At 43.5% G+C, this 16,171-nt stretch overlaps 1 protein-coding gene and 2 long non-coding RNA genes across 26 annotated transcripts in view; 1 reads left to right on the forward strand and 2 right to left on the reverse strand.

Moving 5' to 3' along the window:
• TRDN (triadin) overlaps window positions 1-16,171 on the reverse strand; it is a 305,901-nt gene that overhangs the window by 143,247 nt on the left and 146,483 nt on the right. For all 24 annotated transcript variants that reach the window (XR_008313241.1, XM_053284401.1, XM_053284346.1 and 21 more), the window contains one exon: window positions 4,905-4,970. Coding sequence is in view for 23 of the 24 variants with exons in the window: in XM_053284401.1 (XP_053140376.1) it covers window positions 4,905-4,970 (66 nt within the window). In the remaining variant the exon portion in view is untranslated. The remainder of the gene's footprint in view (window positions 1-4,904; window positions 4,971-16,171) is intronic.
• Window positions 1-16,171, forward strand: part of LOC128339896 (uncharacterized) — a 103,432-nt gene that overhangs the window by 8,085 nt on the left and 79,176 nt on the right. The gene's annotated exons all lie outside the window — the stretch shown is intronic.
• On the reverse strand, window positions 12,196-14,038 carry LOC128339903 (uncharacterized). The gene is made up of 2 exons (XR_008313312.1): window positions 13,685-14,038; window positions 12,196-12,344 (listed from the first exon to the last, which is right to left on the reverse strand). It is a non-coding gene; the product is annotated as an uncharacterized LOC128339903 (long non-coding RNA).

Here is a 16,171-nt window from a genome sequence, read left to right on the forward strand (position 1 = left end):
CCCACATTGGCCATGGGAAGGGTCGAAGAAGGGGCAAGGGTGTAGGGGAGTTCAAGGAGAGGTTTTCAATTCATTCATCAAGTTAGTTACTCACTCGCCATTCTGCCTTTCTGCCTCATTGAAGAGAGACAGAGAGAACAAGTTTGCATTGCATGGCATGCCTCAAGTTGCCATGATGATGCCATGCCATTGCCTATGCCTGCCTGACTTGTTGTCAGCCTGAGCCCAGTCTGCCAGCCTGCGATGGCTACTGCATGCCAGCCTGGGAATGGATTTATCTGCTGCATTGCTTTTTTGTTCCAGAAGAATTTTTTCACCCCCTTGAGAGATGCCATGCCATTGCCTGTGCCTGCTTTGTTGCCAGCCTGGTTGCCAGACTGAGCCCAGCCTGTAGATTCTCTAGTAGCATATGAGATTTTCAACAACAAACCATGAATCCACTCTCATATGCTACCAGAGAATCTACACTCAAAACATCTCTGAAACAACAGAACCCAGTACCCCAAGGGTTAGGAATCCATGGGGGTGGTTGGCACCCTATGTGCTCTATACCACCACTCTCTCTGGGACACCCTGGTGCCCCCGTTATGCGGCTTCTGAAATCTCCATCATTCCCTATGGGGAAGAACCTTAAAGACGCGTAAACTCCATAAAATCTTTAAAAATCAGCCCTCTGCCCAATTCCTTTGAAATAATTCTGGCAGCTTCCATGCCCCCACTGGGCACTACCACCCACCCTACTCTGTCTGGGCCACTCCCTTTCCCCCCGATGTGAAGCTATACTTTTGCTGAAACCTCCATTATTCCCTATGGGAAAAATCTTAAACTTCAAAAATTCACCAAAAATCAGCCCTTTGCCTAATTCCTCTGAAATTTGGGTGGGAACTTCCACCCATTCGGCACTACCACCACCACCCACTAGTTTTGCCCCAGGGCCATTTTTAAAATCCAAACCATTTCAGATTCAATTTTGAACAAAGAGCAAAACTGGGGTGTTTCAGATTGGCTGATTTTGAACAAAGAACAAAATGGGGGTGTTTTTGATCTTTCCATTTTTAGTCATTATTTTGATAATTTTTGCTCAGAACCTTTCAAATGCAAAGTATGTCATTTTCTTCAAATAAGGCTGGTCTCTGGGATAACCCAAAGGGACCATATAACACCATCTTAAAAGAACGACACTGGCTGCCAGTATGTTTCTGAGCATATGCAATGCACTGGTTAATACCTATAAAGCCCTGAATGTCTTGGGTCCAGGGTATTTAAGAGAGCACTTCCTTTGTCATGAACCCTCCCACCTTTTATGGCCATTGCGGAGGTCCGATTACAGCTACCACCAGCTTGTTTGGTGGAGACTCAGGACCTGGCCTTCTCTGTGACTACCCCAGGGCTCTGGAATGCACTGCTCATTAAAATCCGAGATTCCCCATCTCTGGCTGTTTTTAAAAAGACCCTTAAGATTCTTTTAATTAAATTTAATTGGTTTTTATATAATAAAATTGTTTTAATCATTTTATCCTGTTTTTATATTTGTTTTATTTTAACTTATGTAGGGATGCACATGTAAGGCAGTATAGAAATATGACTATTTATTTATTTATTTTTAATTATCTTCCTTAGTATTCAGAATTACTTAAATCTTACTAATTCCAGAGTAAGGCTGGATATGCTATCCATATTATCCACATTTTAAAAAAACAAACAAACAAACTTAGATGCTGGATCATAGTGCCCAGCAGCCAGTTATCTACATTACAGCATTTATTTACAACAAATTTGGTAAGCAATTCATTTGCTTCCTTCTTACTGCTTTTCATACTTGAATGAGTTGCATTGACTCTTGATAACTGAATTCTCAAGGAAAAATATTTTTTCTATAAAGAGCATCGATTCAGCTGTGTATACAAAATGTGGGCCTTATTCTTCATTCCTGCAGCTGCAGGCATCAATTATCTAAAAGTATTACATAACCAACCACTGGTAGGAAACATACAGTATATGGTCAATTCAATAGTGGCTATCATTCTTTGAAGAGCAGCAATTCTCATTAGCTGTAATTCTGAAGACTGTGAGCTAAATCTTCTTTTCATACCATTTAAAGTTCAAAACAGTAATTATGTCTTAAGCTAATATATTTATCATTTTGACAAATACAGTTGACACAACAGCAGTCAATTTTTTATGAATAATAATTCATGGTAGGTGCATCATCAGAAGTAATAAAGAAAATACATTTCCTAATGCCTGGAACCATGGGGTTCCAACTAGAAGACTAGGTGTTAGGACCTTCTTACTGACTGCACCATTTGGACAGTTGTAGAAACATGTAACATGTAGGAATCATTTAAGGTAGTGAAATCCAAAACAGATTGTGAGGAGCTCCAAAAGGATCTCTCCAAATTGGATAAGTGGGCGACAAAATGGCAAATGTGGTTCAGTGTAAGCAAGTGTAAAGTGATGCATATTGGGGCAAAAAACCCCAACTTCACATATTCACTGATGGGATCTGAGCTGTCAGTAACTGACCAGAAGAGAGATCTTGGGGATGTGGTGGACAGCTTGTTGATAGTAGCTGTGAAAAAGGCCAATTCCATGCTAGGGATTATTAGGAGGGGGGTTGAAAATACAAATGCTAATATTATAATGCCTTTATACAAATCTATGGTGCGGCCACATTAGGAGTACTGTGTACAGTTCTGGTCACTATTTATTAAAAAGGACATTGTAGAACTGGAAAAGGTGCAGAAGAGGACAACCAAGATGATCAGAGGGCTGGAACACCTTCCTTATGAGGCAAGACTATAGCACCTGGGGCTTTTTAGTTTAGAAAATAGGTGACTATGGGGAGAGATGGTAAAGGTCTATAAAATTATGCATGGAGTAGAGATAGTGGACAGAGAGATTCCAATAGAGGAAAAACGGGCATGCTGATAATCTATGTACCTGTACGCTGACATGTTCTATGGCCACATCTATTATTCTCCTCACATTCAGGGCTTGCCTACAGAGGCAGACCCTGAATAGACATGTTCTCAGAATATGGGGAGAAAGTGTCTCTTGTGCTTCAATCAGTGCTTGTATCTGCAGATGAGTAATCAACATGGTTAGAAGACCTCTGGGCATGGTCACAGAATAGGGCTTATCACTGGATTGAAACTAAGCCAGGTGCCCCCTTACCTGGAACTACCATATTTTCAGCTTTAAATGTTAAGACACCCTAGCCCCAGCCAGCTGCTCAACAGACCTGGCTACTGTAGTGACAGTGGCCAGGTCTACCTGCCAGCTTTCTTTCTTGAACTGGTAGCTCTTCAGGAACTGGTAGACCTGGTCTCTAGCATAAAGGGGGTGGGCAGACACTGGACAGGTTAAGCTGCTGTTATCATGAGCAGCCCAACCCCAGCTAGGGAAGCCTAGCCTGGGCTAGGCTGCTCATGTGGAGCACTGGGATCCACATGGATCCTGGTGCTCCCATCCAGTCTAACACCACTCCTAAGCCCAGCTCTTAGCTGAGGTTATCCTGGCTGCTGGGCTCATGTGTCTCCTCAGCTCCATGGAGCTGAGGAGACACAGAGACAGGTGCCTAGAGCACCGGTCTGACAGGGAAATCCCGCCAGGCACTATGTTTGTTGTGTGGTGCCTTGTGGGATATGTGGAGGCTGGGAAACCAAGTTCCGGCCTTTGTTGCTCCATGCTGTTCCCAGCAGTGCAGTTTGCATGTGTTTTTGCACACCAAAAGGATCCCGACCACTCACCTGGGGGAAGGTTGATTGAATCCTGCCTTCTCCCCCACCCATGCGGTCGATCATGTGAATAGCCACATTGCCTTTCCTCAAGGACATTCCTCTTTGTGGTAAATGAGGAAATATGTCAACCCTATCCCACCACACCACACACCTATCTATATCACAAAAGCTACAGCTGTTGGCCCTGCTCAGGACATTTTGCCAGTCCAAGTGACCATCTTGCACAATCTCCAAGATCCCTTGAAATGTTGCAGAGGAATGTATTTTCGGCTATGCGTTCTTCCTTGGTGCCCCTAAAAATATTGTCCCCACAAGCAGTTGCCAGACCTGCCTGTCTTGTCTTAGTTTATGATTTTTAGCTATTTTTGTATTTTCAGATATTTTACTAGGATTTTATATATTGCTTTTATGGCATTCTAAGTGAAAGTATTTTTTTTTCTTTCTCATTTAAGTTTGTGTACTGCTTTGGATTCTTTTGCTAGAAAAGCAGCTGAGAGATACCATATTTTTTATTTATTTATTTATTTATTTATTTTCTATACCGCCCTTCCAAAAATGGCTCAGGGTGGTTTACACAGAGAAATAATAAATAAATAAGATGGATCCCTGTCCCCAGAGGACTCACAATCTAAAAAGAAACATAAGACAGACACCAGCAACAGTCACTGGAGGTGCTGTGCTGGGGGTGGACAGGGCCAGTTACTCTCAGCCTGCTCAATAAAGAAAATCACCACGTTAAAAGGTGCCTCTTTGCCAAGTTAGCAGGGGTTAATAGACAAGCAAGCAAACAAACAAAACATATATTCTGATAAGTTACCAACTGACTAGTATAGTTTATTCCCAGAAACCTTCCAATTTATTGCAATGTCACTTCAGAAATATTATTTAGATCTGCAGTTGCATATGGACCAACAAATACTGATCATTCTTGAAATTATCACAGAAAGTGTTAATTGACAGCTCTTCCAAGCCCTTAATAAGCACCATGTTTATTATTCTGGAACTTGGACTCTGAAATAGATAATCCTAACTTATATGGCTTGAAACTATTCTGATGAAATAAAATAAAGTTATAATAATGTGTTGACAGTAAAAGCAGGGTCAGGAGTATTCCCAAAGCAATTTATGAATGCATCTTTGAAGAAGGAAAATGGAACTTGCCTTCAGGACCTGGCAATGCAGGGGTCATTGCTGGAGTCTGTGGTAAAAATAGGTGAGGAGCTGGTCCTGCACATCAGAGAGGAGTGAAAGAACATTCATAATTAATCAAACATTATTTTATAATGCCTACTGACATGGTATGGAGCATTTTTTTAAAAAATAGACTCCCACAGCAGACTCCGAATTGTTCATGTACATTATAGTAAATATCAGACACTACTTATGGAAATGGCACAATAAAACTGTCCAATTTGAGGCTTTAGATTATTGTACAAGGAAGCATAGACATTTTTAAAAAGTAAGAACACATTTGCGGAATTATTTGCCATTCAATTTTTCTTCATGACTAAAAACCCTCAAAAGATTGGTATAATAGAAAGCTAACGCTTTAATGGCACTGCTTTTTTGGAAAATAGCACACTTTTTTCTGCTTTTAACATCAATGTCCAATTTAATTAACCAACACCAAGTGGGTCACACATTTAAAAAGTTTAGCTAATAGATGTTGCAAATTGTGTGGTGTAATACCTTTACTTTCTTATACAAATGTTTGAGAGTTATTAATACTAAGTACCAGAAGCGGCCAGTGAGGGCCCCGGTGGAGGGGCGGCGAGAGGCACCTTTGAGAGTAAATGAATTGGTGTTTACCTCTGCTCTTGCCGCACCTGAACGCTGTTTGGAGAAGCAGCATGCTGCCCAGCACCCCCTGCAGTGGGAGATCGCCTCTGCCGCTCACCTGGCTTCCATGGAGCCAATCCCACGCAGGGGGTGCTGGGCGGCATGCTGCTTCTCTGAGCAGCATTCAGGTGCGGCGAGAATGGAGGTAAGCACCAATTCATTTACCCTTAAATGTACGTCTTGTCACCCCTCCACCGGTGCCCTGAAGACGGTTGCATGTTTCTGCAAAACATGACAGTTTTGCATGCTTTCCAGAAAAAGGAAGTAACATGAGTTGCACTTCCTTTTTCACACTTCTGGTATAATGTGCAAAGGGGAAACTCATTCATATTCTTCTGGTGCCCATATATCTATCCATGGAGAGATGTGTTATGGTACAGTCCTCTTATAACTGTTGCAAGAACTTCATTTGGACCACAGTAGAAGTGGGTAGCAAAAGCAGGAACTTTAATCATTGAGGGCTTAGCCAAAATTGGATATAACTAAAATCTAGAGAATCCAGAGAATTCTTTTCAATATCTTAATGTTCAACAAAGTGATCATAAACTTGTAATCAAAGCGAACACAAGATAGACCAGTAGTTGTCAAAGGCTTCATTTTCCTTAATCAAAAGCAGTCAAAAGCAATTATTACATGCAGACTCATGCTTCCCTTTGCTTAAAATGCAAAACATACAACTAATTTTAAAAAAACCTTGATATCTTTATCTGATTTTAGCAAGAATCTGGTATAGCAGCTTGGCTTAATAAAGCTATCACAATGGTATTTTATTTGTCTTTATAACATATATTAGACCTGTTGTGTTTACCAATGAAATCTAGAAAGAAAAATCCCCCTGCAGCTTTTCCATTTAACAATGAAACATGAAATACATGAATTTTCTGATGCCATGAATTTAACTCCCCCCCACTACACAATGTTGTTGCATAATTTCCCCTCGTTATCAAACATTGTCATAGCATAGATTGTTAATAGTGGATATATTTAGGGGCTATAACTCAGTGGCAGAGCATATGCTTTGCATGCAGAAGGTGCCAGGTCCAATTCCTGAAATCTTTAGTCAGGACTCGGAACAGTCCTCTGTCTGAAACCTGGAGAAATGCTGCCTGTTAATGTAGATGGGATGTAGCTATAATTGAACAAGGAAGGGACAAATGTCCCTGGGCCCATGAGGGAGGGGGTCCTGCTGTCTGGGAAGCAACCCAGTCTTTGCTCTTCCCTCCCAGACAAGCCACTGGCTCCTGACTGGAGTGTGTGATGTTATTTTCATAGTAGTGAGATAATGGGCATGCTTTGTTTATAACCGTATCCATATAGTTCTTCTGCTGCAAAGACCCAGAGTGGAAGGGAGAAGAAACAGGCAGGGAGATGAGGGGCCCATTCTTGTTCCAGGGCTTATTTCAGCCTTGCTGTGCCCCAGAGTGTAGACAATACGGATGTATGGGGGTCCATGGTCTGACTCTGTTCAGTATAAGTATACACTTCATACAAAGAGGAGAGGTTAATGGGGACTTTTTGACTCAATATCTCCAACAATTGCCCAAATTTTAGAAAGCCTCAATTACTCACAGGGCACCTTTGAAAACTAACTGCGCGTTCAAAGTGATGGCCTACAATTGTGAAACATTCTGTGGAATATTTTGTTATACATAAATAGTGATTCATTGAGGTTTGTAGTTATCTGGTTTGGAGCTGAAATTTCTTCAGTTTGTAATACTTAACTGTATTTACAGTTCTAGAAACATTAAAAGTTATTTTCTGAATTTGAATCTGAAACAAGGTATTGAGGCGGGTCTCACAATCAGTGAGACCCGCTTTTGCTGGTTTTCTGGGGAGAGTGGGCTAAGCCCGCTCTCCCTGCAGACGAGCAGGGTGGGAGCCCTGGGCAGCCGGATCGGCCACCCACATGACTGCCGGCTCCGTGATGGAGCCAGAGGGGGCTGGGGAGTTCAGGAAGCAGCCCCTGGAAGCGGCCCCCGCAAGTGCACAGGGCATACTGAGGAGACCCCCGAGCCAGGAGGCTGATTTTCAGCCTCCTGTCGGGGGTCTACTTGTCAGTAGCCACGGCCGCGCTGTGGCTACTCACGATCCCAAAAACCAGGTGGCTGGGGCACTCGCTCCGCAAACCCGGTTTAAGGGGCGGGCTACTTGAGCAGGTTACCCGCTCAAGAAACACCGGGCTCGCAGCCGAGCTTGGTGGTTCACACGATTGTAGGAAATCAGGCTAGTGGAGGCTAATTGTGTGAACAGCCTCTGTGGCTGACATGCTGAGGAAAGTTACTCAAAGTAGTCCTATTGAAACTGAAAGGACCAGTAAATAATTTCTTAACTTGTCCTTTTAATTTAAATGGGACTACTTTGAATAATTTCCCTCCGCATGTCAGTCTTTGTGCTTACACAAGCTCACATACCACAGAGCAAGCTGACTGTCTAAGGGAAGACAGCTGGACTTGTGGTAGCAAGCATGACTTGTCCCTTTAGCTAAGCAGGTTCTGTCCTGCTTGCATATGAAAGGGAGACTAGAAGTGTGAGCACTGTAATATATTCCGCTTAGGGGATGGAGCCACTCTGGGAAGAGCATCTAGGTTCCAAGTTCCTTCCCTGGCATCTCCAAGATAGGGCTAAGAGAGATTCCTGCCTGCAACCTTGGAGAAGCTGCTGCCAGTCTGTGAAGCCAATACTGAGCTAGACAGACCAATGATGTGACTCTGTATATGGCAGCTTCCTATGTTCCTAGCTTGCTACTTCCATGGCACTTTAACTGCTGCTGGCATGGTTTGCAAATGCAAGAAAGTTCCATGTCTACTAAGGATTACATACTTCACTCCTGCTGCTAAGCCCATTATTCCCAATGGGAGTAGGCGTGGAGTGCGACCCACTCCTTAGTAGGCCCAGTGTCCTCCTGCCATTGCAAGCTGCACCAATAGGGTTTAAAGTGCTGTGGAAGCAGCAGCAAGGATGCTTGTCGCTTAGGGAGGTGGCTTGCTGCACAGTATGTGAGCTGCAGATTTCAACAAAAGCCAGGGAGAACAAACATGTAAAAGCTACAGTGGAATTGAGTCACTAATCATGACTCCTTGCCAGATAGCTGCAGGCACAAGTGTCCCCATATTCACTGTTTGTCTACAGAGATGCAGAGGGTTTCTCCCTATGACCAAGTACCCTGAAAAATCCTTCCTGCACTCAGCACTTGGTTTTGCAAACAAATGCTGAACGGTGACATCCAGGTCTAGCTGGGTGCAGTATTAACTAGCGAGCTGGTGCATAATTAGCAGCAAGTGTGGTTGGTGGGCATGACCCCTCTGTGCCCTGTCGTGTTGCTTAGATGCTTTCTCTTCCCAGAGAGAGTAATGCTGAACTACAATGTTATTGCTTTGTTGGCAGATGTACCCAGACATTCTTTACGGTCAAACTGGAATTCTTATTGGTTGCTGGGAATGATGTGACCAAACATTCTAACCACGAAGTATTATATTTAATGGCTGACATACTGCGCAACATTACACATACAGTGAAACATAATAACGTCCACACAGTCGTGCAAAAGTAATTGCTGCACTACTGTGCAACTTAGATGCAACTAGGAGAGGAGAGCTGGTCTTAGCAATAGCAATAGCAATAGCACTTACATTTATATACCGCTCTATAGCTGGAAGCTCTCTAAGCGGTTTACAATGATTTAGCATATTGCCCCCCAACATTCTGGGTACTCATTTTACCGACCTCGGAAGGATGGAAGGCTGAGTCAACCTTGAGCCCCTGGTCAGGATCGAACTTGTAACCTTCTGGTTACAGGGCGGCAGTTTTACCACTGCGCCACCAGGGGCTCTTACCACTGCGCCACCAGGGTCTTGTGGTAGCAAGCATGACTTGTCCCCTTAGCTAAGCAGGGTCTGCCCTGGTTGCATATGAATGGGAGACTAGAAGTGTGAGCACTCCCGCCTGCAACCTTGGAGAAGCCGTTGCCAATCTGTGAAGACAATACTGAGCTAGATAGACCAATGATCTGGCTCAGTATATGGCAACTTCCTATGTTCATAACTCACTTGCACAACAACTCTTGGGTAATTATTGCACTAGTGTAATGTTGCACAGTATGTCAGCTGGTGAGTAATATAAATTCTATTTGTTCCTTCCAAACATGTTTTTGCAATTATTTTGCAGTTAAAAGCTTCTGCTTCTTCCCAGAAGTATTTGTTTTGGGAGGGAGCAGTTTTTAAATTTCCAGGAGGCTCTCCAGCATGGTGAATACAGGGAACTACAATTTTCAGGGCTCAGTATGATATCATGAATGAATATGACACCCTCAGCATACATGTCCCAACATTGCCAGCCAGGAGAAAATTCTAGAGAAAACAGGAAAAGTTCTTTCTGAATGTTCTTCAAGAACTTGCTAAGAGAGCTAACTGAAAAAGCCAATTAAAAATTGAGCCAAGGAAAATTCTCTCTTTACTAGATAAATACAGAACTGTCTTATCACCAGACAACCTCTCAAAAGTGACACTTTCAAAGGAGGCACATTCAGCTTCAAATCATTGATCAATAATCAATTCAGTAATAGGTGAGGAAAGTTCAAGTAGATTGTATGTAGGTATGAAACATCCCAAAAATTGGTAAGTGCTGACTAGCAAGGATTCATTCCCCCCCTCCTCCAGTTCTGGGGGAAAGTTTTAATTTTAAAAATTGAACTAATGTAAAAACGTGATTTTATTAAAATATTTAAAAATCCAATTATTTTGTCTACTGCCAAGTGGAAGAATGTGACAAATTATGCAATTATAACTAATTGCTTTTTGTGATGATAAAGGGGCATTGAGTAGACCAGTAATTAAAAAAGATGACTGATCATTAAGCAGCATTACAGACCTTCTTAGGAGATGGCTACTACATGGGGTAATTATATAGCACCTTCAGGTGTTTGCCACATGGCCTGAATATAAAAACATTGAAAAACATGAAAAACTTCAATTCAATTGATGAAAAAAGACCTTTAAGTCAAAACACCTGTTCTGAGAAGGTTCCCTTCTATCCTGATAAAATGTCTATCCCATATGTTTCCACATATTATTAAATCTCTCTCTATTCACTTTGATGAGAAGGCACAGAGTAGAAGAGCCAAATGAATATTTCATCAATTCCTTTGATTAAATATGTTAACGGAGACGTCCACAGTCAATTTGCCCTCTCCCCACAGGTTCAAAGCGAAAGTGTGGCTTTAAATGATCTTACAAGTGCACTGAGAACTGAGAAAGTGGAATACACAATCTGTCAATAGAGCTCTTATCATTATAGTCCATGCACTAGGTGTTCTTTACATTAATACTGTGCTGTAAATAAGAACAGCCTGGGTTCTTTTTTCCAGTAATCCTTCTGTTGATAAGAATGTCGTCAATCAGATAGTTTCCAGGAAAAAGAGTGGCTGTCATCTTTATTACACCCTATGGCAGGCAGTTGTGGGGAAATGCCTATTTAGAGCCTTTGTAACATTCACCCACATTGATAAAGCCTAGCGAGTGTCATTTTAAAGTATATTATATAGTGAATTGTGTATGTCAACAATGACACATGACAAACATTTGCACATAAACAGACTTGCTATGTTCAGACCAGGGATGTGTGTACTTTGCTAGGATCAGCTGTAAAGGATGTCACACACATCAATAGAGCAGGGACAAAGTTGTAACACAGCAGAGACTGACCATTGGTTCAACTTCTTATGGGGCAAAATGGGAGCATTAAAAGAAAAAGATACATATTTCTTCCATCCTCTCCAGTCTTAGCTGGAACACATGGTATTGAGGCCTATGGGCTTTCCATGAGCTTCAATAGGTTCTGAGGAAGGAATGAACACAGTGTAGGGTTACGTAATGAAATTCCAAGCATAAGGGCCTGCAATGGTGAATCAGCAAAGTCCTCTGAAGGACTAACTGCAGCAGTCAAGATGGGAGATGACTTGAGCATGTACCAGTTTTAGCCAAGGAAATGGAGAGGAATGGGGGGGGAGAGATTGTGTGTGTGTGTGTGTGGTGTGTGTGTAATGTTTTATAGGAAGAAGTAACATGATTTGTTGACACAGACTGCAAGAAGTCAAGAGGAAAAAGGAGAACGCTCAGTCAGCTGTGAATTAAAATTGACCCTGGGATTTCCATAAGAGCAATTTGATGGATTACCTTTCCAAAAACAGCATTATTGCCTCAGGGAACCATGTCAAACCCATCTTCTCTTCAGACACTCTTATCCAACTGATAATTATCACCACCTAACTGGGAATTTACAGAACAAATCTGGCCTAAGAGAGTTATTCCTATAATTGCCATACCAGGACAGACCAGATTCAAACCTAATGTCTGCATTGACTCATCCTAAAACTGCAAGTGACACCAAAGTTTAAACCTCCAAGCCTCTGGCTTAAGCCTTAGTATCACTTACAGTTTCCAAAGGAACATTCCACTCCAAAAGAGAGACTTTTCCTATGAGGAAGTTGCAGAAATCACCAATGAAGGAAAGCACTGCCCATTGTTGCTCTTATCCAGTTGTACATACATGGATGCTGATTCTTAGACCAGTGAAGTTAATGCAGAGCCAAAATAAACAGTTGGGAATGAAATTCTACTTTTGTTTCATTTCTAAATTGCTTTATTTGCTTTACACAGGTATAACTCTATAAGTTCAAATACAAGCCCATGTGCTTGGTACTGAAGCAACAAGGCTGGCTGATGATGATGAACCCCAGAATACAGGGACAAGCAGACGAGCATCTTCCTGCAGTGATAAAAGTGAAAGAGTGAACTGACTGGTATAAAAAGAAGCCACAAACAGAATTTATCTGTTCTCAGAACAGATAAATGAAAACTTAAGCCTTTGTCAGAGAACAGCTGACTTTGTTACTACTGTCTATAATGCCAAAGCAACAAAACAAATATATTTCGCCCCTATACTGAGAAAGACATGAAGCAATAACAATTTGGTCAACTATATGTGGGTGAAAGGACCCCATTGGTATTGGTTAACAGTGGTAACTCAGATAACCGCAGCAGAGATCATTCTCTTTGCCCCCTGAGCAGAGTTGGGGCACTAAACTGAGGCAGGAAGTCAGACAATAGCATCCTTTCCCAAACCCAATCACACCGAGCTCAGAGCAGTGGATCTGAACAATTTGGATCCCTGATCTTCCTTGCCAATCCTGAGGGTATCAGGCTATTTTAGAGACCTTAAGCACATCCCCAGGCCTTTCCACCTTTGAGACAAGGGCTGCTACCAAAGAAGGGAGAAGTTTCAGGCCTCTCCATTGAGCCACCTAGACTCAAATGATTGATTGAGCACCTTGCTCAAACATGTCCAAGTAAGCTTATCAATGACATTGTCCCTGTATCTATCCCTACCTGCACTGTAGGGATGGGTCCGGACCGGTCCGGAGGCCATTCTAAAGGCCTCCAGACTGTCTGGACCGGTCCAGACCTGGCCGGTTCGGTTCGGATGGGGGGGGGTTCCTTTAAGGCGGGGGAGGGTTTGCTTACCCCTCCCGCTGCTTTTCCCCCTCCAGCGCGTGTATTGTATGTAGTAATTGGGGTGGCAGGATACCTCCCTGCCGCCCCTTCTCCCTCTTCAGTGCAAAAGGCTTCACAGAGCCTTTTGCACACGCGCATGTCGTGTGTGAGCTTCATGTCTCCCCGACGTGCGTGCGTGTGGCTAAAGAAGCTAAAAGCCTCTTCCAATTTAGCCAATCTGTTAGAAAGCAAATAAAAACATAAACAAAATCTCTTGGCCCCCAATAGGTCTATCAGCAGCCCCCATTCTGTCCCTGGGGGAGAGGGAGGGAAGCCATAGATCACACTGAATGAGGTACAGAGCAGGAGGCAGGCTAACAGCCAGGTCAAGCCACACCCCTGCTGAATGCCTGCCCTAATTTCACCTGCTACATCATGCAGTTTGCAAAGTCTCATGGGGAGAAGCCTCCTCCAAGGTGTGGCAATGTTTTGCTGGTGCTTTCTTCAAAGTGACTGATGATGAGAAAACAAAAACTTATATAACTACAAGAGTTGTCCTGCAGAAACAAACAAAGACTGCATTTGCATGTGATATGAAAACGGAGGTTGCCAAACCTGCAGTTAATTTTTGTAGCCATGAATCACATCGCAGATGTCCATCCAACCAGAGCACGGAAACCTCCGGTTTTGGGGTAGGGGAGTCACTCCCTCTTCCTGGTCAGCCAAGTCTCTGAGCAAGTTCTGTAACACTCTCAACACCAGACGGTAGGCAAGGCATCAGAACGTCTGCAGGGGGGCAGCCATTAGCCACAATCTTCAAGGGGGCGTGCTGAGCGTGATTGTGCCTTTTTTCAATGAATGGACTGCCTGCCCTCAGCTGGAAAAGGGCATTTAACAGCATTTAAGCCCTTCCATTGACAACAATTGTGCCACCACACTTGTAAGAGCCCTGCACCAAAACAGTCTCACATAAGCACAATTGGTGGCACTGGGGATGCAGGGGGACACTATGTTTTGGTTACTCTGGGAAGGGATCATGAGGACTTCATAGGAGGAAATATGTATATGAGAGAGGGCAAAGGGTCCTGGGGTCTGATCCACTGTGACCAAGGATGCTCTAGTGATGGTTGACCCCAGCAAAGCAGTCCAGGGACACCAAACCACATTCCTTCCCCCATGTTGGCTTATCATCTGGGGATTAGCCCTCTCATGAGAGGCCAGTCCACTGGGGAGCACCAGAGGCTCCAAGACTTTTGGTCCTCCATTGGACTATGCTCTCATGACAGGCTATCCATATCAAGGGGGCCCAACTTGTGCACGCCCCCCCCCACTCTCTCTGGTTAATAATAGAACTTTTACACTACCACTGCCTCCTCTTGAGGCAATCCTTTCATGCCCCCAGAGAAACCGTTGCCACTCCATGTGTCTGGGTGGAACTGGGTGGGCAGACTAGGGAAACTGGGACAGTGGATTGATCTTTACTCTCATTCAGATTTCCTGAGTTTGGACTGGCATTGTGGAGTATGCGGATTGGCTGCCACAGAGAAATTGCGAGAGAGGGTAGCCCCAATTATCAGCTATCCCAGGAGAATAAGGTCGCTGTGCCAGTCAAAAACAAACATGGATATGTTTGAATGGATGAACGGACTGGCAGAAACCCTGCTTGGACTGCTTCTTCATAGCAGTTGCCAAGACAGGGAGAGGTTTGCTGGGGTACCCGTCCCCATGGCTTGCTTGTATCAAGCAACCAGGCTGGGTAGCATCTGTCGTTTGGCCTTCATGCATGTCTCCATGGCCTTTCACAGAGGGCAGTCCTTGGGGCATCAAAAAACATTATTAGCAATTCAGCCCCATCCTCATGTACCCCTGGATGGTTCTTCTCATGAATGCTTCTCTCCATGGCCTTCCACTCTCATGGGGGAGCGGTCTGCTCCAGATAAGCAACCATCATCATCACATAGGAGAATCTCTCCTGTAACTGGAAGCAGTGCTTACAACAATGAATATTTATGATGAATATTTATATACCACTTTTCAACAAAAGTTCCCAAAGTGGTTTACATGTAATGGCTCCTTGTCCCCAAAGGGCTCACAATCTAAAAAAGAAACATAAGATAAACACCAGCAACAGCCACTGGAGGGATGCTACAATGGGGATGGACAGGGCCATGCTGCTCCTGCTGGATGGTTCTTCTCATGAGCAATGCCATAGAGTGCATGCTTGCTGGGCTCCCCTTCCTCAACTGTATTATTTTTTAAAAAAATAGAGAATTAGAGGATCCCACTAGAGAATTCCTCAGTGGCCAGCCTTGTAAAAGGATTGCTGTCCTGCCATATGTTATCTTTGCAGCGATCTCATTGGGTTGCCTGGTTTATGGTGCCACTATCATTGCATGTGCTTGTAAACATACTTCTTCAACAATTTATTTTGGTGAACAAAAATCTTTGTGCCCATCTTGCCATTCTGACCCCTTTTTCTTCTGAGTGCTAGAGGGGGAGAACAAGAGACACAATGGGAATTGGGCATTCCTTCATGTGACTTCTCCCTTTGACAGGCTTAGAAGTGGGGATGGGATAAGATGACGTCCCTGTTGCTGGGCAACAGCTTGAGTGGCATGGGGAGGGGGTGGGGTAAGTACTCATTGAGGTGGCCATCAAGAAGTGTGGCAGGCATGGAGCAGGTGAGTTACTCAGTGGGTCTGGGCTACCCTCTCTATGATTTCGGTTCCATAAACAGTACAAAGCCAAGGTTATGGCAGCATCTGCATTTGGACGTAATGCCGCTGCCTTCTAAACTTAGGTTGGAGCGGTGAAACTCATTACAAACTAGGGATGTGCAAACTGATTCGGGTACAAATCAATTTGTACCCAAATCTAGCTGATTCGGGCGGTTTGGAGACAAAACAAATCGCTCCAGTGGCCCATTGGCTAGATTCGAGAACAAATCGAATCACACCTGATTTGATTCGAGATTTGGATCCATCATATTAATTCCCCCAGATTCCCTTCTTTCTTTCTTTTTTTTTTAAAAAGCTAAGCCCTAGCCCTTGTAGAATGGGCACAATTCCTTGTAGAAGGAATGAGCCCCTAGTGGTGCAGTGG

Source organism: Hemicordylus capensis, chromosome 1, assembly GCF_027244095.1.
Source record: "Hemicordylus capensis ecotype Gifberg chromosome 1, rHemCap1.1.pri, whole genome shotgun sequence".
NCBI classification, from domain to species: domain Eukaryota; kingdom Metazoa; phylum Chordata; class Lepidosauria; order Squamata; family Cordylidae; genus Hemicordylus; species Hemicordylus capensis.